Below are 24453 nucleotides of genomic sequence, written 5' to 3' on the forward strand. Positions count from 1 at the left end.
CATGTGCCAGCTGCCTAAGTGACAAACACACTGCAAGTTTATTCGACCAAACAGCCATAATGAAAAGTGACTCGGACTGCTCCTCAATCCAATCGAAAAGGGCAAGTTGCTGTCTGTCAGGGGTTCTACGTCAGTGAGAAAGCTGCTTACACTTCAAGGCAAGAAACCCTCCAAATACCTCAATGGAACTCGCATTTAGCCAGAAACAGTAACATTTAATTCTGTTTCCATATCATTCAATGGTCATTGGAGGACTTTCAGAGTCCCGAACAAGCTTTAAGATCTGTTATTACATCTATCATCAATCTGGTACACCATGGTGATGTGGAGCTTTACAATAATACGGGCCATTAACGTCTCCTCTGGTCTTGCATGCCTTCTGGATAAAATGGACTTTCACAAAGACCTGCGCAGACTGCACACCATTTCCTGATAAGCCTCGAATACTTCTGGTGTGAGACACGTGCTGCAGTGGGAGAGGGATGGGGACGAGCCCGCCTCCTCCCTGCGGTGATTGGCTGGTGTAGGGGACAGTGTGTGGATTGGTTGAGGCCACTGTCATTCCGGTGTGGAGGTGGTTGTTGTTCGGTGAGGATGTTGTCCGTGTCAACTGCGTCTCCAGGGATGGGTGCTTACTCGGACTGGTTCTGGTGGGAGGAGGTGTCCAACGGATTATACCTCATCCGTGAGCGCTTCTTCGAACCGGAGAAGCGGGCTAATATTTGGCTGCTACAGGGTTCTCAAAGGGACCTGGTGATAGACACAGGCCTGGGCCTGAGGAATCTGCCCAACTACCTCATGTCCGTCGGCCTCATAGGCAGCAAGCCGGTACTGGCTGTGGTCACTAACATCCACTTCGACCACTCGGGAGGCCTGCACCACTTCGACAGAGTGGCAGTGCACAGAGCGGAGGCGAGCGCCTTGATGCGAGGAGACAACTTCGAAACAGCGACCTGGCTGTATGACTGGGAGGTTAAAAGACCCCCTCACCGGGGCTGGAGAGCCAAAAAATATAGGGTTCAGTCTGTGGCCCCTGACCGAATACTAGACGATGGTGTGTACTCATTACTGATCCCAGTAACAGGGCAGGCCTTGCATTTATTAGGGAGTTTAATAACGAAGGAATCAAGGCCTGGTTTCCTTGCCTTGCTGCTGCTCCATGTAGCAGTATTAATAATCCGTCTTTCTCCTGCTCAACCCTAATCTACGCCCGGAAGACTATAGATGTTGTCCTCAATTCTGAGTAGGGGGTTTCAGAACACAATTTACCGTAGCCTCCATGGTGTAAGTGGTTTTCAAAGAAGTTTGCCAATAATTGTTGCTCTGTCACTCTTGGTTGATGCTGAAAGGATTTGATTCAGATGTCTGTGATAAACAGTGATGATCATTTTATTAATGCTCACACGTGAATAATGACTTAGAAATGTTATTGGTGCTAGTGGGGTACTATCAATGCCATTACTATTCCGACCAAGCTATAAACCACTCAGCTTCTCTTTCTAGCTCTTATGTTGAGAAGATTTGTAGCTCAGGCTGAGGTTCTGGATGTGACTTTGCTCGCTGAGCTGGAAGCTTCGTTTTCTGACGTTTCATCACCATTCTAGGTAACGTCACCACTGAGCCTCCGGTGAAGCGCTGGTGTTATGTCCCGCTTTCTGTTTATCTGTTTAGGTTTCCTTGGGTTGGTTTCCAACCGGAACTCCATCAACAAACACATTGATTTAGAGCCCGTCTAGCACCCTCTGAGAAAAAGAACAGGAAATGACATCACCAATGCAGGAAATGTTATCACCAACCGAAGGAAATCTAAAAAGATACTCACATCCAGCTCTTATGTTAGCTGATATCTATGTGGTGCAATGTCAGGTAGAGTCTCTCACAGCTTTGAATGCTGCAATGCCAGTTCTTCAATTGGTTGAGTCAGTTTTCCCTTGGTTCCATTTCTATTTGTTCTGTCACAGCCAAAGTTGCTTGTGATAATTTGTCTTCCCAATTACCGTTACTGTGGAAGCCTCAGTGGGCTCCCTCCTATTTCTCATCTGCATTTGTTTCATTCATAGGGTCAGCACATTATTGGGAAGGCTAGCATTTATTGCCCATCCTTATTTACTCTTGACAAGGTAAAGATATCCCCCTGGCTTGTTATGCTACAATTTGTATGTTGCATGTATTCCAGTGGTGCTACTTGGAAATGAGTTCCATCATTTTGACAAATGAGGAAAGGAGTGTCGATAAAGTATCCAATTCAGGATGGTGTGTGATTTTGAACGAAACTCTCAGGTGGAGGAGTTTCTTTGGTGTTGTTCGAGCCACACTGCTCTAGACAAATGAGAAGTACTGGACTACACTCGTGATTCATTTAATTTAGGTGGGGAAGTCGGGAGGTAAGACATGCAGCAGATTCCCTAGCCTGTAACTTGCCTTTATAACTAGAATATTTAAATGGCTGGTCCAGTTAAGTTTTAGGTAAATTTAAGCCCCGAGGATGTTGATAGTGGGAATTTTTAAAAAGTTACTTAATGGTTTAGTGAGTCGCTGCCAAGATGAGCATTTGTTTCTCGTCTCTAATTGTGCGTGGTCTAAGTGGCTTTTTAGGCCAGGACAGTTAAGAGTCAACCAAAAAGCTGGATAAGACAAGCAGATTTCCTTCCTTAATGTACATTTGTGAGCCAAATGGATTTTTATGGCAATTAATCGTAGTTGCCATAGTCACAATTACTGAGACTAGTTTCATACCTCAGATTTATTACGTGAATTTATATTCCACCATCTGTCTTGTTGGAATTTAAATTAGTGTTCACACCATTAGCATAGGCCTTGATCATTATTGCAATGATATTCCTATTACACCACAATCTCCCAAAATAACAATGCTACTGTATGTCAGATTCTCTAGATGTAGATAAGGTGCCGCACAGGAAGTTGCTAAATACATTAAAACCCCATGGTGATTGGGACAAAGTACTGACATGAATAGAGGATTAGCCAACTGGCAGAAGGCAGAGAGTAGGAATAAAGAGGTCTTTTTCAGGTTGGCAACTGGTGACCGGTGGTGTTAGCAGGGTTTAGTATTTGGACCACGATTCACGTTGTACATTAACGATCTGGATGAACAAACTGAGGACAGTGTTACTAAGTTTGCAGATGGCACATGATAGATGGAGGGACAGGTAGTGTTGAAGAATCAGGGAGGAAGCAGATGACTTGGACAGGCTAGGAGAATGGCAGATGGATTACTGTATAGGAAGGTGTGTGATTATGCACGTTCACTTGAAGGATAAAGATATAGTCTATTTTTCCAAATGGGGAAATGCTTTGGAAGTCTGAAGCACAAAGGTTAACGTGCAGGTTCAATTGTCGGTTGCAATGCCAGCATTCATTTCAAGCGGGCTAGAATACAAGAGCGGAGATGTACTGCTGCGGCTGTATAAGATTCTTGGCAGATGGCATTTGGAATATTGAGCGGTTTTGGGCCGTCTCCCTAAGGAAGAATAAGCTGGTGTTGAAGTGGGTCCAAAGGAGGTTCAAAGAATGATCTCTGGGTGAAGGGCCTGTTGCACGAGGTGTGGTTGAGAACTCTCGGTCTATACTCGATGGAGTTTTGAAGAAAGAGGCAAGATCTCATTGAAACATATTGAATATTGAGAGGCCTGGATGGAGTGGATGTGGAGAAGATGTTTCCACCTGTAGGGGAGACTAGGACTAGATGGCACAGCCTCAGTGAAGGGACAATCCTTTAGAACTGAGAAGAGCAGGAATTTCTTAAGCCAGTGGATGGCTAATCTGTGGCACCCATTCCTGCAGAAGGTTAGGGACGCTAAGTCATTTGAATGTATTTAAGATCAAGATAAACATGCTCTTCACTAAGGAAATCAAGGGTTCAGGGGAGAAAGCAGGAGAATGGGTTTGAGAAACAAATCAACTCTGATCGAATGACAGAGCATGCTCGATGGACAGAATGACCTAATTCTGCCCCTATCTTATGGTCTTATGGAGATGGCAGTTGCCTGATAATTCTGCTTTCTCTTCACAGATGCAGCCAGATCTTCTGAGTTTTTTTAGCAATTTCTATTTTTCTATCTGGGTTGAGAAACACATCATTCTTCTGCCTTCTGTTCGTAACCCTTGATCCCCTCACTAATCAAAAACCTAGTTACCTTTATTCTGAGGTTATGCCCCCAATCGTAGACTCTTCCATGAGGGGAAACATCTTCTCAACATTGACCAAGTCGAACCTCATAAGAATCCTATATTTTCAGTGAGTTCACCCTTCATTCTCCTTAAACAACAGTGAGTAGAGCCCCATCTTGTTTGGCCTTTGCTCGTAAGACTATCCCTTCAACCTGGGATCATCCTAGTGAGCCTTGTCTGAACTGCCTCCATTGAAATGAACTCTTTGGTCCCCTCATTTAATGAAAATTGCTCACAGATCTCCAGATTTCAACTCACCAGCACTGTGTACAGTCACAGCAAGACTTAAGGGCCAACGTTCTAATAGCCTTCCTGATTACCCGTGTGCCAGCTTTCTGTGTTTCATGCACAAGTACCCCAAGTCCCTTTGAGTTGCAGCTTTCTGCAGTTTTTCTACATTTAAATAATATTCTGCTCTTTTGTTCTCCCCTTCAAAATGAACAACTTTGCATTTTACCACATTATACTCCATTTACCAACTTCTTGTCCATTTACGTAAGCTATCAATATCTCTAGTGGAGAATTCACCTCCATCCCCAATTCTCACTTATTTCAAAATTGCTAAGACTGTTTAATATCACACTCAGCATCTTGACTCTCTTGATTCACCTTTCAGCAGTGGATGTGTTAGACTGTCAGTTTAGATCTGATTTGCTGATTGTGAATGTTGCTTAGCAATTTCTATTGTGTACTGTTGCTGTTCACATATGTGTGTATTTGTTGTCTGGTGCCACTCCTTGCATGTTCTGGCTTAATGTTAAAGGTTGTGAGAAAAAATACCAGGAAATGTGGTTCCAGATTTTGATTGAACACAACTCTACTGCAGATAATGACCCTCACAGATGCCAAGTTTTGAATTATTAGTTCTTTTCAGAGTTTACCTGTTTAAAATTTGGTAGTGCACAGAACTTGTTGTGTCCTTTGTTTGCAGACTTGATTTAATTTCCAAGGGGACTGTTAGGTGGCCATTACAACCAGTACTGCATTGGATAGACACATCTGCAAAAGATAGATTTGTGCAGACAAGAGCAAGTCTTTTTTCCCTCTTGTTCATTCTCTCATGATATACCCTTCTAGACTGAGCCACTTTGGCCAGTACTGTTGTTAGTGAGCTACTTTTGATCTTGGATGCTGAAGTCTTCCACCCAGATTACATTACATTTTGTTCCTCATTACTTTAGTAGTGCTTTTTCTAAGTGCTGCCCAACATTGAGCAATGTAGTTTTATCACTGAAGAAGAAATGTACACAAAAGGATGATAATCTCTGCGTAGTCTTTTCCACTGTTTGACTTCATTCAATGAAATTCATGCGTAATTGTTGAGAATATGCAGGGCCACTCCTCTTTGACAGTATTTCACTGTTCCACCCTTTTCTGGTGGTCTCTCCTGCCGTAATGGACAGGACATAACCACAAATGAAGGAAAAGGTATTTGAGATATTGGCTGTAAAGTTTGATTGGTTGGCATGACTATGTCAGGAAGCTACTCGGCTGGCCTATGCTGACATATGTTGATACAGTTCTCCAGGCTTAGTGAGGAGGACTTCATTTTATCAAGCAAGCAATGTTATTAATCCTGAGCCTTGGGAAAATGTGATGGGCTACCACACTGCAGGCAGAGAAGTGACTATTTGCTACAACTCGCTGCTCCCTGTCCTTCCACCATTTTTTTAATCCAAGCTGACAGTGATCTTAATTCTATGGGCTTTAATTACATTAACATGTCTTTTTTGTGTTGTTTAGTCAAACATTTTCGAAAACTGTGTCTGGATGTACACTTTCCCATCAATCTTCACCATCAGATATCAAACAAACAAACAAAGTTAATCAGGAATTATCTTTTGCAAATCCACGTACGTTCTCCTTACTTAACCTAAACCCACATACCAGTTGATCCTATTTTTTCTGACTGTTTCTAAAACCGTCCCCACCATTATAATGACCAGATGATAGGTAATATAAATGCGCTATGTGCCATTCTTGAGAAAACATAGTACCGCTGTCACTGTCCAATCCTCTGGCACATCTGCTAGTACCGAGTGAAGATTGGAAATTTGAGGCAATCTCATCTGTCATCACTGTTTTATAGTAGTCTGGTGTGCAAGCTATCCAGATAAGGCAATGTATCCATTCTAAGCAGAGCAAGTCTTTCTAGTGCACGCACCCTATCAATTTCACCCAGCCCATTTCTCTCAGTCACTTTCTGCCATCGTTATTTGTAAACACATTTTCTCAGCTTTTTCTGAGTAAACACTGATACGAAGTATTCATTAAACGCTGTATCCATGCCCTGGACTCTAAACATAATATCATCTGTTTTGTCCCTAATTGAGTACACGGTTGATCATTGTTCAGTTTTACCTTGTCTCTCATGTCATTAAAGTTAGCATTTCTTTCAATTTATAAGTCCTAATTCTGTACCATGCTTTCCTCTTTCGCTAATCTAAATAGCTGAACCAGTGTCATTGTTACCTCCGTGATCTCACATGAAAACCTGGTCTGCACATTCCCCAGCAACACATCTAACTAATCTCCTTCCCAGTTATAAATTACTTGGACGCAGGCATAGGTGGATGGGTTAGTAAGTTTGCAGACGACAGTGTGGAAGAATGTTGCAGGGAGACTTGGATAAACTGCAGAAATGGGCTGAAAGGTGGCAAATGGAGTTCAATGCAGATAAATGTGAGATTAATCACTTTGGGAAGAATAATAGGAAGGCAGAATACTGGGACAATGGAAAGATTCTTGGTAGTGTGGATGTGCAAACGGATCTTCGTGTCCATGTACATAGATTCCTGAAAGTTGCCACTCAGGTCGATAGTGCTGTTAAGAAGGCATATGGTGTGTTAGGTTTTATTGGTAGAGGGATTGATCTCCGGAGCAGTGATGTCATGCTGCAACTGTACAAAACTCTAGCGCAGCCTCACTTGGAATATTGTGTACGTTTCTGGTCGCCCCATTATCGGAAGCATGTGGAAGCATTGGAAAAGGTGCAGAGGAGATTTACCAGGATGTTGCCTGGTCTGGCGTGAAGGTCTTATGAGGAAAGGCTGAGGGACTTGGGTCTGTTCTCATTGGAGAGAAGGCGGCTAAGAGGGGATTTAATAGAGACATACAAGATGATCAGAGGATTAGATAGGGTGGAGAGTGAGAGTCTTTTTCCGAGGATGATGATGTCGGCTTGTGCGAGGGAGCATAGCTGCAAATTGAGGGGTGATAGATTTAAGACAGATTTCAGAGGCAGGCTGTTTACTCAGAGAGTGCTAAGGGCGTGGAATGCCCTGCCTGCCAATGTAGTTAACTCAGTCACATTAGGGACATTTAAACAGTCCTTGATAAGCATATGGATGATGATGGGATAGTGTAGGGGGAGGGGCTTAGATTAGTTCACAGGTCGGCGCAACATCGGCGGAAGGGCCTGTTCTGCGCTGTATTGTTCTATGTTCCAGTTGGACCAATAAAATATTCGTCAAGAATGCTCTCTTAAATATATTCAGAAACTCCTTTCTTTCCTTATCCTTCTACTCTGCTGTTTATCCCAATTGATGTTTTGTTATAGTCCCCCAAATGCAGCAAGATTTAGTCCTTGCACATATCTATGATTTCCAAACAGATTTGCATTTGTATCTAAGGATCTCAATATTTGGAGATCTTTAGCATAATCATAGCCTTTTTAGCTTCTTTCCTCAAGCCACGTAGATTCTGTCATTGTCCCCTCAAGGATATCATCTCATTCCAATGACATATGTAGTTTGTGCTTTCGGCACATCCAAATCCATGTATTTGCATACCCTAAGATAAGGTTTCTTTGAAAGGGACATAAATGGTAAAGAAAGATTTGCTGTTTGTGCCAAGTCATTTCAGCCTGTTTTGGTAGGAAGAATCAAGAGGTAATGTGATATAAATGGTGTAATTTTAAATTGGTGTAAGAACAGTGAGGTCTGTGGCTTGATGTACATGTATATTTGTAACAGGATAAATTGAGAAGTTGTCTATAAACATTGGCATAGGAATAGGCCTTTCAGCCCTCAAGCCTGTTCTGCCATTCTAGATCTGGGCTGATTATTTACCTCGATGCTGTTTTGCTGCAGTATCGCTCTACTTCTTGGTGCCATTAATATCTAGTAATTTATTAATCTTGAACATATCAGTGACTAAATTTCTGTAGCTTTCCTAGAATATTTACAGTCCGCTTTCTATTTTCTAGCTAGTTTGCATTTGTATTCTATTCTCCTTCATCAGTTTCCTGTTCTTCTTTTCCTGAAATTTGAAATACTTGTTTTTAGTTTTCCAGTTTTCTTTTCTTCCATTTGAATTCCTTCTCTGATTCATATCTGACAAGATGTTGCAAATGCAAACATGAGCCTTGACTTTATAAACAGCGGCATAGAGCAAAAAACAAAGCAATAACAGTAAACCTTTATAAATGTCAGCTTGGTCCCACATTTCAAGAACAGTACAATAGTACAGCACAGGGAATGGGACCTTTGGCCCATGATGTTGTGCTGAATGTGTCACAAGTATCATGACCTGAATGGAGGTGCAGAGGAGATGTAATAGAATGGTTCTGGATTCATGGGAGTTTCTTTACAAGGAAAGACTGCACCAACTGTGCCAGCCTCCTTGGAGAGATGATTTAGGAGATAATTGATGGAGATACTTTTTTTAAAAAAAATGAATGGTTTCATGGAATAACTGATGCTATTGGCAGAAGGACCGACTGCCAGAAGACAACAAATTAATATACTTGGGAAAAATAATTAGAATTGAGATGAGAATTTATTTCATGAAATGAGGTGTTTTCATTTCAAATGAGCAGTCTAAAAGGATAGTAGAAGCAAATTCAAGTAGAAATATCAAAAAGGATTGGATGGATGTTTTAGGATGAAAGTAAATGCTTTCCTATAGGGAAAGATCAGGGGAGTGGAATGACTTGATTAGCTGTTCCACGAGCTATGTAGATACAACGTGTCAAAGCTCTTGCACTATGATTAAAAGTGGTGCAACATTTTAATTTAGGTGATTGGCAAGCTGCTATTTAGGATTGTAACCACCAAATGCATAGATGTAAAATTGACTGTTCATTATAGTGCATTTTACAGTAATGCATTGAGTCAAAATTTATAAGGAGTGAACCAAACTCATTCTGTTTTCAACTGCAATAACATTCATTGCACCAAATTGTGTAAATTCAGCAAAATACCAGCACCTTTATTATTGGAGATTTCAACTACCCTTGCTATGTTAACATAAGTTCAAATATTTACATTGAATATTAGATGTATTTAGCACGGATTCCAAGAGAGATTTGAGACTTTTATGCTTTTCGTGTTAGGTGACATTATTAATCTTGGAAACCGTCAGCTCACTGTTCTGCACCTACCTGGTCACTCCAGAGGTAGCATCTGCCTTCATGACCAGGAGAACCGCATTCTTTTTAGTGGAGATGTAGTATACAATGGAACTCTGATTGACTGGCTCCCTTCCAGCGATATTAGTGACTACATTCAAAGTTGCAAACGTCTAATGACTCTAGTGGACAACAACCTTGTGGTAAAAGTGCTGCCAGGCCATTTTGACCCCTTTGATGCTGAAAGACTTTACAATTTGGCCTCAAGCTATGTTGCTAATGCTGGTGTGTGCCACAAAATTATGTCATGTGGTGCAAGATACATTGCGAGTCTAACCCTTTGGTGGAAGAATTATGGCAAATGAATGGATCAGTAAGACAGGCAGTACAAATATTAGCAGTGTTTAAGTTTACAGGTTTCTTTTAAGTAAGATTGCAAGAGGAAGGAATGTATCTGTAAATCAATTAATGTACTGTTCTTGGGTAGTTTTCAATTAACACTTGCCAGTGGAGGACACTGTTTCAGTAAACACCTAAGCATAAGTAGGAGTAATTTGATGAAGCAAAAATTCGACACAACAATAACTTAGTAAAGTAAATTATGGTTATATTCTTTGTGAAAGTATAAAAACAAATGTTTATTTAACAAAACATTCTTTGTAAATTGCATACTGTAGGTCAATTTTACATTTTATGAATGACAGCCCTGAAAATTAGTCGAAAAAAAAACTTTGAATTTTTTTTGTTTTCACTCCTTCTTTGAATTTTTTTTAAATTCTGGGCTTTTTTTGAATAGTAGATTAATGACATTTAGTTTCTTAATGGGAACTCAACTGAAATGAGTCTCACACGTTTTTCTCCTGGTAAATGGAAATAATTATAAAAATGCCTGCTTAAATTTTATTCACTATTTGTACACCCACCCCAGTCATATCAAATAAAATGCTCTCAAGAGGGGAAGGAAAAACTTCCTTGGTTTTATACCAATGTTAAGAAAGAGGTGAAGATGATCTCTAGCCAATATATGATAATGGAGTAGGACAGTTGTGGTTCTAGTCAAATAGTTCTTCCCTGTCAATTTCCCAACTGGTTAAGCAGCATACCAAGAATAACATTGTATGATAAACAGCAACCATGAATGGCCTGATACAGTGATCTTTACACACAGGTAGGCCCCTTCTAACAACAGTATTTAGGTAAATTATTTTATGTAGGGAATTAATAACGCAAGAAAAATTAGAGTTCAATAAACTCTGTTCTGCCATTGAAGCTTACTTGCCCAGGCTATTAATTTATTATTTGCTGAGTAAATAATTTTGCCTCAATCGATTCTAAACTTTTTCATTTTTTATGTTCTTTGTTGCTGATTTCTCATCTTTAAAAAATTTACGTTTATGTGATAAGGTTACTTCTCTTAACCTTGTATTAGATAAGTGAAACTTCTGTCCTGTTACCAGCATGCATGCAGTTGAGTATTCTTTGGTTCATAGTTTCACAACAGGGTTGATGGACTTTGTGGATTTGCAGAAGGGTAAGCTGTGTTCATGAGTGTTTCAAACTGGCCTTTGCTGCAACCCCTAATAGTAGCATTTATCCTATAATGTTGGAAAAGAAGGAGGGTTGTTTTCACGAGATAAGGTTTGCTAATAGAACAATTATAGTCTGCACCATATATTGTACAGAATAACAAGGTCGTGTAGTCACTGTTAAAATGAAATGTAATAGCATTTTTCATAATGCAAGTACATCTCTGCATAGTAGATTCAAGGCTGCAATTGATCATTTTTAACGTAACACTATTTCTGCAGATTGTCTGGGAAGAGCTCTGTGGTGTTAATTTATATATGTATGGAGCTCTGCTTTTGGCAAATAAATTTCACATAAATTAGGTATGGGCAGAATGTTTGCACTTGAGCACTTAAATAAACACTACTTCAGTTTACAGTATGAAGTGTCAAAGAGCTAATGGATCGTCCATGCATGAGCTAAGGTTTAATTGAGGAAAAACTGGAGTCATACTCCATGTAGTGTCTAATAAAATGTTATGATAGTACACACTGTTTAATTCAGCCTACCTCTGATTCCAGTTTTCTGGTTCGAGAGAAGCAAAGTTCCACTTCAGTTTTGATTACTATTCTGCAAATATGTGCCTATGCGCTAACCTCTATTGTTCTGGATAAAGCATTTCATTTATTTTTCTTCATTGTTAGGATGTTTAAAGTGAAACACTTTACAGTTGTATTTTTAAGTCTTACATTGCCAATTTTATTCATTGCACATTTATGCACCTCTTTACTGGTTGTACATTCTTAGTGTTAAATTTAATTTGGTAAACATTTTGCTCTTTGCATTACCAGCCTATATTTTGCTGTGTAGTTTTTTCCACTCATCTTGGTTTTCTTTAGTGAGTCAAGTTTGACATGATGACGAATAAGACGGATGAAAAGGAATCTTGGGGATCTTTGGAATATCTCAATTTTGAGGCAGTGGAAAAAGAAAGTGCAATTAATTGATCTTGACATTAGATTTTAAAAAAATCCATGCAAATGAAATATTTATATTTTCCCTCTTGATTTCTTCAATTTTTATACTTCCAACAGCTGATGCAGTGGGATCAAATATATTGTCAGTATTTTTTTCTGAAAGTTGTATGTTTCTTTTTGTATTTTAAAATTTGCATCTAGTTTTTTAGAATTTAATTGTTACCCAAACTGGAATAAATGGAGCACAATTTGAAAATGACAGGATTCAATTCCCAATCATGGGATTATTACACTTCACCTCCCCATTTGCTCATGAGTTACTCATGCAAAATGTATGTCATATGTACATAACATCAGAAATTAAAAGCTGCAGCCAAAAGATCAACAGAAGAGTACTCTGGACATAAGTGCTGCATCAGTATTCCTTCGAAGGATAAAAAGAGAACAGGTTTCTTAAGTTTTTTTTAAAAAATGCTTTACCTCTTGGATAAACTGATTATAATAAATAATCATTTTTAACACAGTAGTTCAGCCTTTTTAGTTTCACTCGCAGGATGTGGGCATTGCCTTATAGGCCAAAATTGATTGATCCAACATTTATAGTAGTTCTTATAATACTGATATCAGTTTCTAAATTTGTTTAATCTTTTCCAGCTCATTCTGAAAATGTTGCAGTTTCTCTTATCACTTGTATTCAATGTGGATGTAACAAAATAAATATTTTCCCATGTAGTAAATGTGACTATCCATTGCACACACCTTGCCACTTTCACCCCGCCAAACCAAAAAGTACTGTTAGTGTTTAGGTAGGTAATGCTTGGCAACCAAATGTTGAAAAAGTGTAAGTTATGTTTAGAATATATTTATGAAAAGGATGGTTGGGGGCAGTTGGAAGCACTTCTGCTTTGGTATAGTGGATGTAGAGACTGCTGCTATATTTTGAGCCATGTGAATCAGCAGAGTGCTGGGTTAAAAATGTAAGTTTTCAAGGTACAATAAATCAACCCATTCTGTCTCTTTCCTGCTATTTTGGAAATTACAATTGAGGATTTGTTTCTTCAAGATCTTTGTCCTTACGGTATTGCAGTGATACAGGATCCTTGCTCTATCAACCAATTGGAAACTTGTTATGATAACTCCTTTGAAGTAATAAAAGCAAAATGTTATGACTGTCAGAAATCTGAAATAAAAGCAACGTGTTGGAAATATTTAGTAGATTTGGCATCAATTTTGGAGAAGGAAGTAGCTACATTTTATGCCAAGAGTATTCTTCAAAGAGTCATTTTCAGATTGAAATGGTAGGTGTTTTTCTCTCTAGTGGTGCTGCCAGACTTGAGTATTTCCAACATATTCTGTTTGTACCCTGAAGTAATATTTTCCTGCTTTTGTTTGAATCTACTCTTGCTCAGCTTGTACAGACTCCTGGAAAAAACGTAGCAGATCTGTCAGCCTCTGTGGAGAGAAAGCGGTGTTCTGGGTCCAGTGACCTTACTGCCAGATGTTGCCAGACCTGCTGACAATCTCCAGCAATTTCTGTTTTTGTTTCACATATTCCAGCACCCACAGTTCTTTGCTTTTTTTTTGTACTGATGTCTCCTCCTTTTGCTGTTTTGTATCAAATTAAACATTCCTATCTTATATTGGAATTTTTTTTCACCATTTCCCAGCAAAATTTATCGGAAGTTGAGGTTTCAAAAGCAAAGTGCTTTTGTACAATTTTACAAGAAATCGCTGGCATTAAAGGTTAGTTAAAATGCAGATAGTGTAGTCTTCAAAATTTCCCCCAAGACACAAAATAAACTGTTTCTTGGTGTGAGTCAGTAATAACTAAATACTTCACACTTAGAACATCCTCGGTGTTTTGCAGTAGTTACCTCCTCTTTGATTTGGACACAGAGAAAAATGGGAACAAAACAGATTTTTAAATAAAAAGTTGATGGGGCAAGTTTTTGGCAGGTTTGAAAGGTCAAGATTGTAGGAAAATAGTAATAATCTAAGTTAAATTGTATCGGTGATACATGGTTAGTTCAGTAATAACTTGCCCTGAAAATTAGCTTGTTGTGAAATAAAGCAGTTGACAATTTGTTTCTGACGTCATGTTAAAGTTTCCTTGGTAGTTGTAAAATTGGAGTGAATGTAGTAGTGCTGATTTTGCGAGAATATTTAAGGTCATAAACTCTTTAAACCCTGACTGATCCAATACATCTCTAAGCCTTGTTAGTTTGAATCCCCACCTCGCCCCGCAATACCACCTCATTCAAACTGCAGTGACAAATCCAATTCTTAGTGCGTTCTCATGTTTTGTTACCTAGTTTTCTCATCCCAGCAAATTTTCTTTAGGTTCTCCTCAATTTAATCCCTATCCTTCTAACGAGAGCTCCAAAAAGGTGCACAGCTCTCTACAGTACAAGGATGACATCTCTCAATTTACTTTTTTAAATACATTACAACATCCCAAATGCTTTCTTCACAGTACTCAGACATTGTCCTATGTCTTGAAGATTTATCTGCTACGACTTGAAGACCCCTTTCCTGATTTTTCTGTCAGTGTCTTTTAACTCCTTAATGCATGTGTCACTGCACAAATTTGAATTTACATACCTTAAGTGGCAGCTGCCAGTTGTTCACCTAATTTGACTGCCACCACATGCCCCTAAAGTTTTCCAGTTAACTGTTATTTGGCTACTGCTGATACTGAGTTGGTTTCAGTTAAGATGCCAATGCCGTCAGGTGATAATGAAAAAATATATACAACCGTAAGACATAGTACTGAAGTCGGCCATTTGGCTTGCTGTGTCTACTGTGCTGATCTGATGTTCCCTGACTCCACTCTCCTGATTTATTCCCATAGTGCTTGAGTAAAAGTCTATCTCATGATCACATGATTTCTTTTCTTTATTGTGGCCCAGAGACTACTTGTAAGCTGCATGTGTGTTAAGTGATGAGTTGAGATTGGAAATCTTGTGGATAACCAATTATACCTGACTTTAACCTACTGCTAAGTGTAACTGTTGTATTTCAATTTTAATTTTTTTTGTTTTTTTTCCCAACTTCTTTAGATTCCATTCTAGATGACTGTTTTTCACAATTTAAAAAACAAATGCTGGTTACTAGCCTCTGACATCATCCTGTTATCAGCTGAAATGTGTAAAAGAGCGACATGTTATTTCTTTTAATTTTCAAGCCCATAGCACCCATTGGTTTTCCTCCTTCTGGAGAAAGCCACATTACTGCAGAGTTCATTAGGGAAGAGGAGAACATGAGAGATGGATTTAAGGTGATTGGCAAAAGAACCAAAAACAATAGCAGGATGAACTTGATGACTAGGTGGGATTTGGAATGTATATGGCTGATGAGAATGTTGAGTAAATGATTCGATGGTTAGAAGTTTTTTATTTTTAGGAAAATTACAATGATGACAGTACTAAAGGACAGAAGATGGTATCTGGCGAGATAACTGTTAACGTTAAATAATATGGCAATCAGGTAGGGATATCTGGTGCTCAGCAGTTTAGTAAGAAAAAAAGATATAAGGGAAGAAATGAGTGTCAAGATGAACCTGAAAAAAACATGTTATGAGGGCAAGTAGAGAAATATACCAACTTTTGGTCAGCTCAAGGACAGCCTTAAAGCGGTTTAACCTAGTGAGTCAGTAAGGGATGGAGGTGGTCGGAGGTGGTAGGGACACCTGGTCAGATGGTTTCAAAATCAGTCACAAATAAATCATGAGCTTTTTGCACTTATTGTTGAAGGTAAGGCTGTTTGCCATGGAGAAAACACACCAGAAGCTGGATGATCATAGAACAGGAAAGAATTTTAACCAAAATAAAGAAGTATAGTGCTTTGCACAACCATCTGGCATCTCTAAATACTTTAGAGCCATTAAGTACTTTTGAAATAGTCATTTCAATGCAGATTATGGCTGTCAGTTACACACACAACCCTCACAAATTCACTTGTAAGTGACTAGATACTCTGCGATGATTGATGTGAATATGAGCCACTGAGTCACCATTCATGTGGCCAAACCAATTCCTTCCTATGTCAGTTCTGAAGAGTTGCCCCTTCATCCTGAGGCTGTGCCCCCTAGATCCTAGTTTCCACTATTAGTGAAGCATCACTTCTAGTCTAATGTATCCAGGCCTCTCATGATTTTGTGGGTTTCAATTAGATTCATCCCCACCCACCGACCCTTGTAAGCTCATTCAAGTACAGACGCAGTGTCTCAGCCGTTCTTCACAATGACAAGCCCTTCAACCTGGGAGTATTCTTGGAAACAACTTCTTGATGCACTCCTGATGCCAATCAGTATGGCAGTTACACACACAACTCTCATAAACTGAGTTGACCAGGTGGATGTGGAAAGTATATTTTCTCTTATGGTTGAGTGCAGAATGAGCAGGCATTGCTTCAAAAATTAGGGGTCAGCTTTTTAGGGAATATTTGAGAATATTTTTCTCTCCAGAAGACTCTGATACTTTGGAATATTTCCTCAAAAAGTAGTGAAAGCAGGATCATCGAATATTTTTTAGGCACATAAGTAGATTCTTGTTTGGTGAGGGAAATAAAGATTATCAGGTGTGGATTAGAATGTGGAAATCAAAAAAGCACGCTGATCTTATCTAATCATTGAGCAGTCTTAAGGGGCTGACTAACTTTTACTCCCCATTTGTGTGCTTGTATTGAGAAACGGATTACAAGGTAGGTATGGGTGAGAAGAGGGAGACGAGCAGTACTCTGTCTCCAGGCCTTCTGGAGAACTTGGCTGAAACTTGCATGATGGAAGATATCATTAGCACTGCATCAAGTAGCATTTGCTTCACAACAATCTGCTGTTTGACACCCAGTTTGGGCCACTTACATCTGCTCCTGACATCATTATAGCCTTGATTCAACATGGACAAAAGAGTTGAATTCTAAATGTGAGGCAAGAGTGACTGCTTTTGACATCAAGACTGCATTTAACTAAATGTGGTACCAAGCAGCTCCAGTAGAATTGTAGTCAATGAAAGTCAGGAAAGACTTTCCACCAGTTGGAGTCATACCTGAGCCAAAACAAGATGGTTGTGAATGTTAGAAGTAGTCATTTCAGCTCCAGGACACCTCTGCAGGAGTTCCTCTTTGTTGTATCTCAGGCCCAACCTGCTTCATCAGTATCGTTTTTTTCATAAAGGCAGAAGTAGGGATGTTCACTGCTTATTACGTAATGTTCAGCAGCATTTTCATCTCCTTTAAATATTGAAACAGTCAAGCCAGACCCCCATAGATCCCTAATTGTCCCGAAGAAGGTGGTGATGAGCTGCTTCTTGAACCAGTGCGTGCTTTGAGGTTCAGGGATATGCACAATGCTGCTGTGGGAGTTCTGTGATTTTGACCCAAGGACATTCAAGGGACAGTGATTATAGTTCCAAGTCAGGATAGTGTATGGCTTGGTGGGGAATCTTCAGGTTGTAGTTTTGCCATTTTAACTCCTCATTCCTTAGTCTCCATGAGAGTGACATAATAATCTAACTCTGGAACTGGTAGCTCTCTCCCTGATCAATTTTATCAAGTTATGGATTTCTGAAAGGGAAATTGTATTTCACAAAACTACTGGAGACGGTGAGGATGTGACTAGTCAAACAAATAAGGGAGAACCAATAGGCAATGGTGTATTTGGATTTCCAGAAAGGTTTTACGAGAGTCCCACATAAAATGTTATTATGCAGAGTTAAAGCACATGAAATTGTTGGCAATATACTGGCATTGATTGAGAATTAATTAGCAGTCAGAAAATCAGCAGTAAGAATAAATGAGTCAGTGAAAGATAGTGACAATTGGGGTACCGCATGGACCAGTCTTTGGGCCTCAGCTATTCAGGATATTTATCAATGATTTGGATGAGGGAATCAATCAATACTTATGTGTTTACTGACAACTTAAATTAGTTGCAAGTGTGATTGGTAAGAAGGACATGAAGAGGGTTCAGGGCAATTAAGTGTTTAGTGAGTGGGCAAATACATGGCAGAGTATAAACATAAAACTGTTCATTTTAGAAGGGAAAATGGACTGGCAGAGTATTGTTTAAATGATGGGGGTAGATTAGTAAAGGATCTGGATTCCATTGTGCATTGGCCATGTGAGAGATGCAGTGTATTTTCTTGAGGTTTAGCCCAATTAGTTCTGTGACACAGGACTCTGTGCTCTGAGTTGTTCTCTAGGACACACATGAAGACAAATATTGACTGCCCCTGGAGGACCATCAACTCAATGAAAGATGCTCTTTGGTCTTCCAGAAATTTGTTAGACTTCCAATGCAAAGAGCTGATCTTGACCATGTGTTGCAATCTGATATACTCTAAGGTCCAGGACTACATGCCAAGGGATGTGCTAAGCCTGGGGCAGCTGTCACCAAGGCTCATTGGGGAGGTGCCATTGCCTAAAGTCTGTATGCCACAATACAATGATGGTCAGTTGTGTTCAAGATCTCCTCATAGCTTTAATGAGAATGTAAATAGTTTTTTGTCATTTTGGTAAAAAATATTTTTGTGATAGATTCACACCCGTAATGAGGAATGTCCAATTTCACTATATGCAGTATCCAAACTGACCTGGTTTATATTGTATATATTGATAATTTATGAATAAGGTGTATTTTTGCAATGAAAAATAATTTTACTTTTATTACAGTCATCCTTGTTTATCACCCACTGTCTTCTCTGAAATCTGCTCACCCTGCACTATCAATGCAATATTTAAAAAGGGAGCATATTTACTAGTGGATGTCCCACAACTTTTACAATGTTGACCATTATCTTTTTATTGCAAAAATGTACTTTTGTAAAAATTAATTTCATGTACATACACAAGGTACTAAAACAGTTCTGTACAGTCTTTGTAGACAATTTTTAAAAAACACAATTGAAATTTGACATTATTTCTGAAGAAGGGTCTAGGCCCGAAACGTCAGCCTTCCTGCTCCTCTGATGCTGCTTGGCCTGCTGTGTTTGTCCAGCTCGACACCTCGTTATCTGAAATTTGACATTCCTCAATGGTTCCTTGCAATTGCTAACAAAGTTTATTTCTTACTCATTCAGGACTCTATTTATACACATTTATGAGACAGCAATAGGGTGTGATAACTAAATGGATCCCTGTTGTAGTTTGGCAGAAAGACTTTCCCCAGTGGTCTTTTTCCTGTATGCCTTGGCTGCAGCTGCTCTAAACTTTAGTACATCTCTCCGCACGTAGGTTTTGGGCAGTCCAAAGAGCAGTTTTTTCGCTGTTGATGATATTCCAAGCACAGTCAATGTTTGCCTCAGCAAGCATCCCAGGAACCAACCTGTAGAGCACAGAATGCTGTGTCACAGAGCTGTTTGGGACGGACTTTAACAGAAATTGCTGCATCTCTCTCCAGACCTTCTTTGCAAAAGCACAGTCCAGAAGGAGGTGTCTAACGGTGTTCCCCCATGCCACTGCTTGGAGGGCAAAGTGCAGTGGTGCAGAGAGTCTGGACATACATTAAAGATCTGACATGTAGTGCCCTTCTTGCCACCATCCAAGCTACACCGTGCTTTGGAAAGTTCAGGCAATGATGCATTCTGACAGTCTGCTTGGGGACAATGCTACAGGATCAACCCTCTCCTTTTCCTGCAAGGTCTCTATTATGCTACATACAGACACTGCCTCATGGACTTGTGGTCAGAGGTATTCTGCTTTGCAAACCTTTCCATGAGGTTCAACTACTTGGACCATGGAAATGAGGCCAGGTGCATTTTTTTTTGTAATACAGGGTCAGGTAGAACATCAGCACTACGTGACATATGGTGTTTGCGTATTGAGGGACTAAGCATAGCACACAAAGGTGGCCATCAGGATGAAGATAGTAAAGTGTGGAGATGGATGAACACAGCAGGCCAGGCAGCGTCTCAAGATGCTGCTTGGCCTGCTGTGTTCATCCAGATCCACACTTTTTTATCTTGGATTCTACAGCATCTGCAGTTCCCATTATCACAGGATGAAGATAGTGTTGAGTATGTTTTCTGCCCTTCCCACCCCACTTAACTAGAATTTTGTACATGGTGTCCCTTTTGACACAGTCCATCTTTCACCTCTAAATGAAATGGAAGATGCCTTGGGTGACTGCAGTGATACAGGTTTGGGGAATAGGCCAGACCTTTACCACATACAGTAATATTGATTACCTCACCTGATGATGAGGTTTTTACCTGCAATAGATGGGAATGTTACTCCCACCCCTGCCCAGTTTCTGCTTCACCTTGGTGATGACGTCCTTCAAAGTTTTGGTATATACCCCCACCCCCCCTACGTTTTTCCAGAACCTTCAGATAAACTGCTTGATGGGGATAAAAAATCGGTCAGCCCAGTTCCCAAAGAACATGATCTTGCTGTTGCCTTAATTTACTCATGAGGCCAGTTCAAGCTGGTCGCAGATGTTCATGATTCTATACACTGACAGTGAATCCAAGCAGAAAATGGTGATATGATCCCGATACAGGGTGACTTTGACCTGCAGGCCTCTCCTGCCTGGAATAGTCATCATACTCAGGCTCACATCCTTCCTGATGGATTCAGAAAAAAAGGCTCTCTGCAACATGCAAACAAGGCAGAAGAGAGTGAGCAGCCCTGCCTAACTCTAGATGTGATTGAAAAACTTTGGTTCCCACCCAGTAATTGAATGTGACTTAGAGCCATAGAATCATAAAGCACAGAAACAGGCCTTCAGCTCAACTTGTCTATATGGACTCTAAATATGACCTTACCAATGTCAGTACAGCCATAACATGACATCCCAATTCCTGTACTCAATGCTCTGACTGATGAAGGCAAGTGTGCGAATTGCCTTCTTTACCACCCTGTCTGTGACGCCACTTTCAAGGAACTATGTACCTAAGAACTCATTCCAGGCCCCCATCATAAACTGTAAGTTCTGTCCTGGTTTATCTTACCAAAATGCGGCACCTCACATTTATCTAAATTTAACTCCACTGCGATTCCTCAGCCCACTGGCCCATCTGATTAAGATCCTGTTGTTCGCTTGAGATAATCTTCCTTCACTGTCCACTATACCATCAATTTTGGTGTCACCCACGAACTTATTAACCATACTTTGTATATTCTCAACTAAATAGTTTATATAATTGAGAAACAACAGTGGACCCAGCACTGATCCTTGCAGCAGACTGCTGGTCCCAGGCTTCCAGTCTGAATAACAATTTTCTACCATTACCATCTGTCTCCAATCGTCAAGACAATTCTGTATCCAGTTGGCCAGCTCCCCCCGATCCCCTGAGATCTAACTTTATTAAGCAGTCTACCATGCCCAGGCCTTGTTGAAGGCTTTGCTAAAGTCTATGTAGACAATGTGTACTGCTATGCATTCATCTGTCTTCTTGGTCACCTCTTCAAAAAAAACACTCAATCAACTTTGTGAGACATGTTTTTCCATGCATAAAGTCATGCTGACTACCCTTAATCAGTGATACCCGGTGTGGCTTCCTCTACATTGGGGAAACCAAGCGGAGGCTTGGGTCGGCTTTGCAGAACACCTACGCTCGGTTCGCAATAAACAACTGCGCCTCCCAGTCGCGAACAATTTTAACTACCCCCCCCCCACCATTCCTTAGATGACATGTCCATCATGGGCCTCCTGCAGTGCCACAATGATGCCACCCGAAGGTTGCAGAAACAGCAACTCACGTTCCGCTTAGGAACCCTGCAGCCCGATGGTATCAATGTGGACTTCACAAGCTTCAAAATCTCCCCTCCCCCCACTGCATCCCAAAACCAGCCCAGCTTGTACCCGCCTCCCTAACCTGTTCTTCCTCTCATCTATCCCCTCCTCCCACCTCAAGTTGCACCTCTATTCCCTACCTACTAACCTCATCCCGCCTCCTTGACCTGTCCGTCCTCCCTGGACTGATCTATCCCCTCCCTACCTCCCCACCCATACTCTCTTCTCCACCTATCTTCTTTTCTCTCCATCTTCGGTCTGCCTCTCCTCTCTCCCTATTTATTTCAGAACCCTCTCCCCATCCCCCTCTCTGATGAAGGGTCTAGGCCGGAAACGTCAGCTTTTGTGCTCCTGAGATGCTGCTTGGTCTGCTGTGTTCATCCAGCTTCACACTTTGTTACCCCTAATCAGTACTTGCCTTTCCAAATGCCTGAAGGTCCTGTCTCTCAGAATCCCCTCCAACAACCTAACCACCATTGGTACACTCACCTGACTGTAGTTCCCTGCCTTTTCCTGCAGACTTTCCTAAATAATGGCACCTCACCTATGACTATAGGTGATGTAAATACCTCTGCTAGGGGGCCCATAATTTCTTCCCTAGCTCCGAAAAGTAGTGGAAGCATTTGTGGTCGTCTTCCAGGATTCTATAGACTCTGGAATAGTCCCTGCAGATTGGAGGGTAGATAATGTCACACCAAGATTCAAAAAGGGAGGGAGAGAGAAAACAGGGAATTATAGACCAGTAAGCCTAATGTTGGTAGTCGAGAAAATTCTCAAATCCATTATCAAGGACTTTATAATGGGGCATTTAGAAAGCAGTGGCAGGATCAGACAGGGAATGCATGGATTTATGAAGGAGAAATCATGCTTGATAAATCTGTTGAAATTCTATGAAGATGTAACTAGTAGAGTTGACAAGGGGGAGCTAGGTGATGTGGTATATTTGAACTTTCAGAAAGTGTTTGACAGAAGTCCCACATAAGAGATTATTGTGCAAGATTAAAGTGCATGGGATGGGGGAAAGTATATTGAGATGGATAGAAAATTGTTTGGCAGAGAAAAAACAAAGAGTAGGGATTAATGGGCCCTTTTCAAATTGGCAGGCAGTAACTAGTGGGATACCATAGGGAGTGGTGCTGGGACCCCAGCTATTCACAATATATTAAATGATTTTGATGAGGGAACAAAATGTAACATCTCAAAGTTTTCTTATGATACCAAGTTTGATGGGAGGGTGAACTGTAACAATGATGTAGATGCCTTCAGCATGGTCGGACATGTTGGGTGAATGGGCAAATCAAAGGCATTTATAGTATAATTTGGATAAATGTAAGGTTATTCACTTCGGAAGCAAAAACAAACAAGCAGATTACTACATGAATGGCTGTAAATTGGGACAGGGGAGTGTGCAGCAGGACCTGGGTGTCCTTGTGTGCCAGCCACTGATGTTAAGCATGCAGGTGCAGCAGGCAGTAAAGAAGGTAAATAGTATGTTGGCCTTCATTGCAAGATGTTTTGAGTACAGGAGCAGTGATGTGTTGTGGCAGTTATACAGAGCCTTGGTGAGGCTGCACCTAGAATATTGTGTGCCATTTTGGTCTCCTTTTCTGAAGAAGTATGCTTTTGATCTCGAGACGGTGCAGTGAAGTTTTGTACCAGGCTGATTTCAGGGATGATGGGACTGACGTATGAGGAGAGATTGACTAGAATAGGATGGTTTTTGCTGGAGATCAGACAAATGAGGGGGGATCCTATAGAAACTAATAAAATTCTAACAGGTCCAGTCTGTAGATGCAGGGAAGATGATCCCGATGATGGGTGCGCCCTGAGTCTGGGTGTGTCAATGGTCCGAGTCTAAGGATTTACAATATACCATTTAGGACGGAGATGGAACATTTCTTCACCCGGAGAGTTGGTGATCCTGTAGAATTCATCACCACAGGAAGTAGTTGATGCCAAAACATTAAATGTATTCAAGAGGTGGCTAGATAATATAGCACTTGGGGCAAATGGGATCAAAAGTTATGGGGAGAAAGCAGGATTAGGCTATTGAGTTAGATGATTAGCTATGTGTGATGAATGGCAGAGCAGGCATGAAGGGCTGAATTGCCGCCTCCTGCTCCTATCTTCGAAGTTGCGCACAACATCCTGGAATACACTTGGTCAGGTCCCGGGAATTTATCTACCTTATGTATTTTAATAACTCCAGCACCACCTCTTTTGTAACGTGGACTCTTTTCAAGATATTCCTATTTATTTTCCGGAGTTCCCAAGCTGCCATGTCTTTCTCCACAGTAAATTCCGATGCCTTTACTGGTTTATGATCCTTCCCAGTTTTGACCTTCGAGTTGAATTCGGTGGGTTGATGCACAGTTTAGTATGCACTCTGATACAATCAACACCACTTTTGAATTCTGACTGCCAGTTTTTGCAAAGTATTTTATATACTGTGAGAACAGTTGTCTGTAGTCTGTCTGGAATGATTACCTATGGCCTCCGCACCTCCCAGCAAAACTCTCTGCGCCACGAACCCCGCCCACGGCCTCTGATGTGTAACCGCGCTCAGCGAGCTTCCATTGACGGTTGGCGAACATCACATTATTGACACCTCTCTTACCCAATTGGAGGATGTGGTTTGCAGGTTGTCCTATCGTAAGCGGAGCTGGTGATGCCCGATTCTGCCGAATGGGCACAGA

General features: G+C 40.6%; 1 protein-coding gene across 1 annotated transcript; it reads left to right on the plus strand.

Moving 5' to 3' along the window:
* The first annotated feature begins 624 nt into the window (after positions 1-624).
* Positions 625-10212, plus strand: mblac2 (metallo-beta-lactamase domain containing 2). The gene is made up of 2 exons (XM_048527915.1): positions 625-1054; positions 9527-10212. Exons 1-2 carry the CDS (start codon positions 625-627, stop codon positions 9904-9906), a joined length of 810 nt encoding a protein of 269 aa, XP_048383872.1. The 3' UTR covers positions 9907-10212.
* Positions 10213-24453: the final 14241 nt, after the last annotated feature.

Source organism: Stegostoma tigrinum, chromosome 3 (assembly GCF_030684315.1).
Source record: "Stegostoma tigrinum isolate sSteTig4 chromosome 3, sSteTig4.hap1, whole genome shotgun sequence".
Classification (NCBI taxonomy): domain Eukaryota; kingdom Metazoa; phylum Chordata; class Chondrichthyes; order Orectolobiformes; family Stegostomatidae; genus Stegostoma; species Stegostoma tigrinum.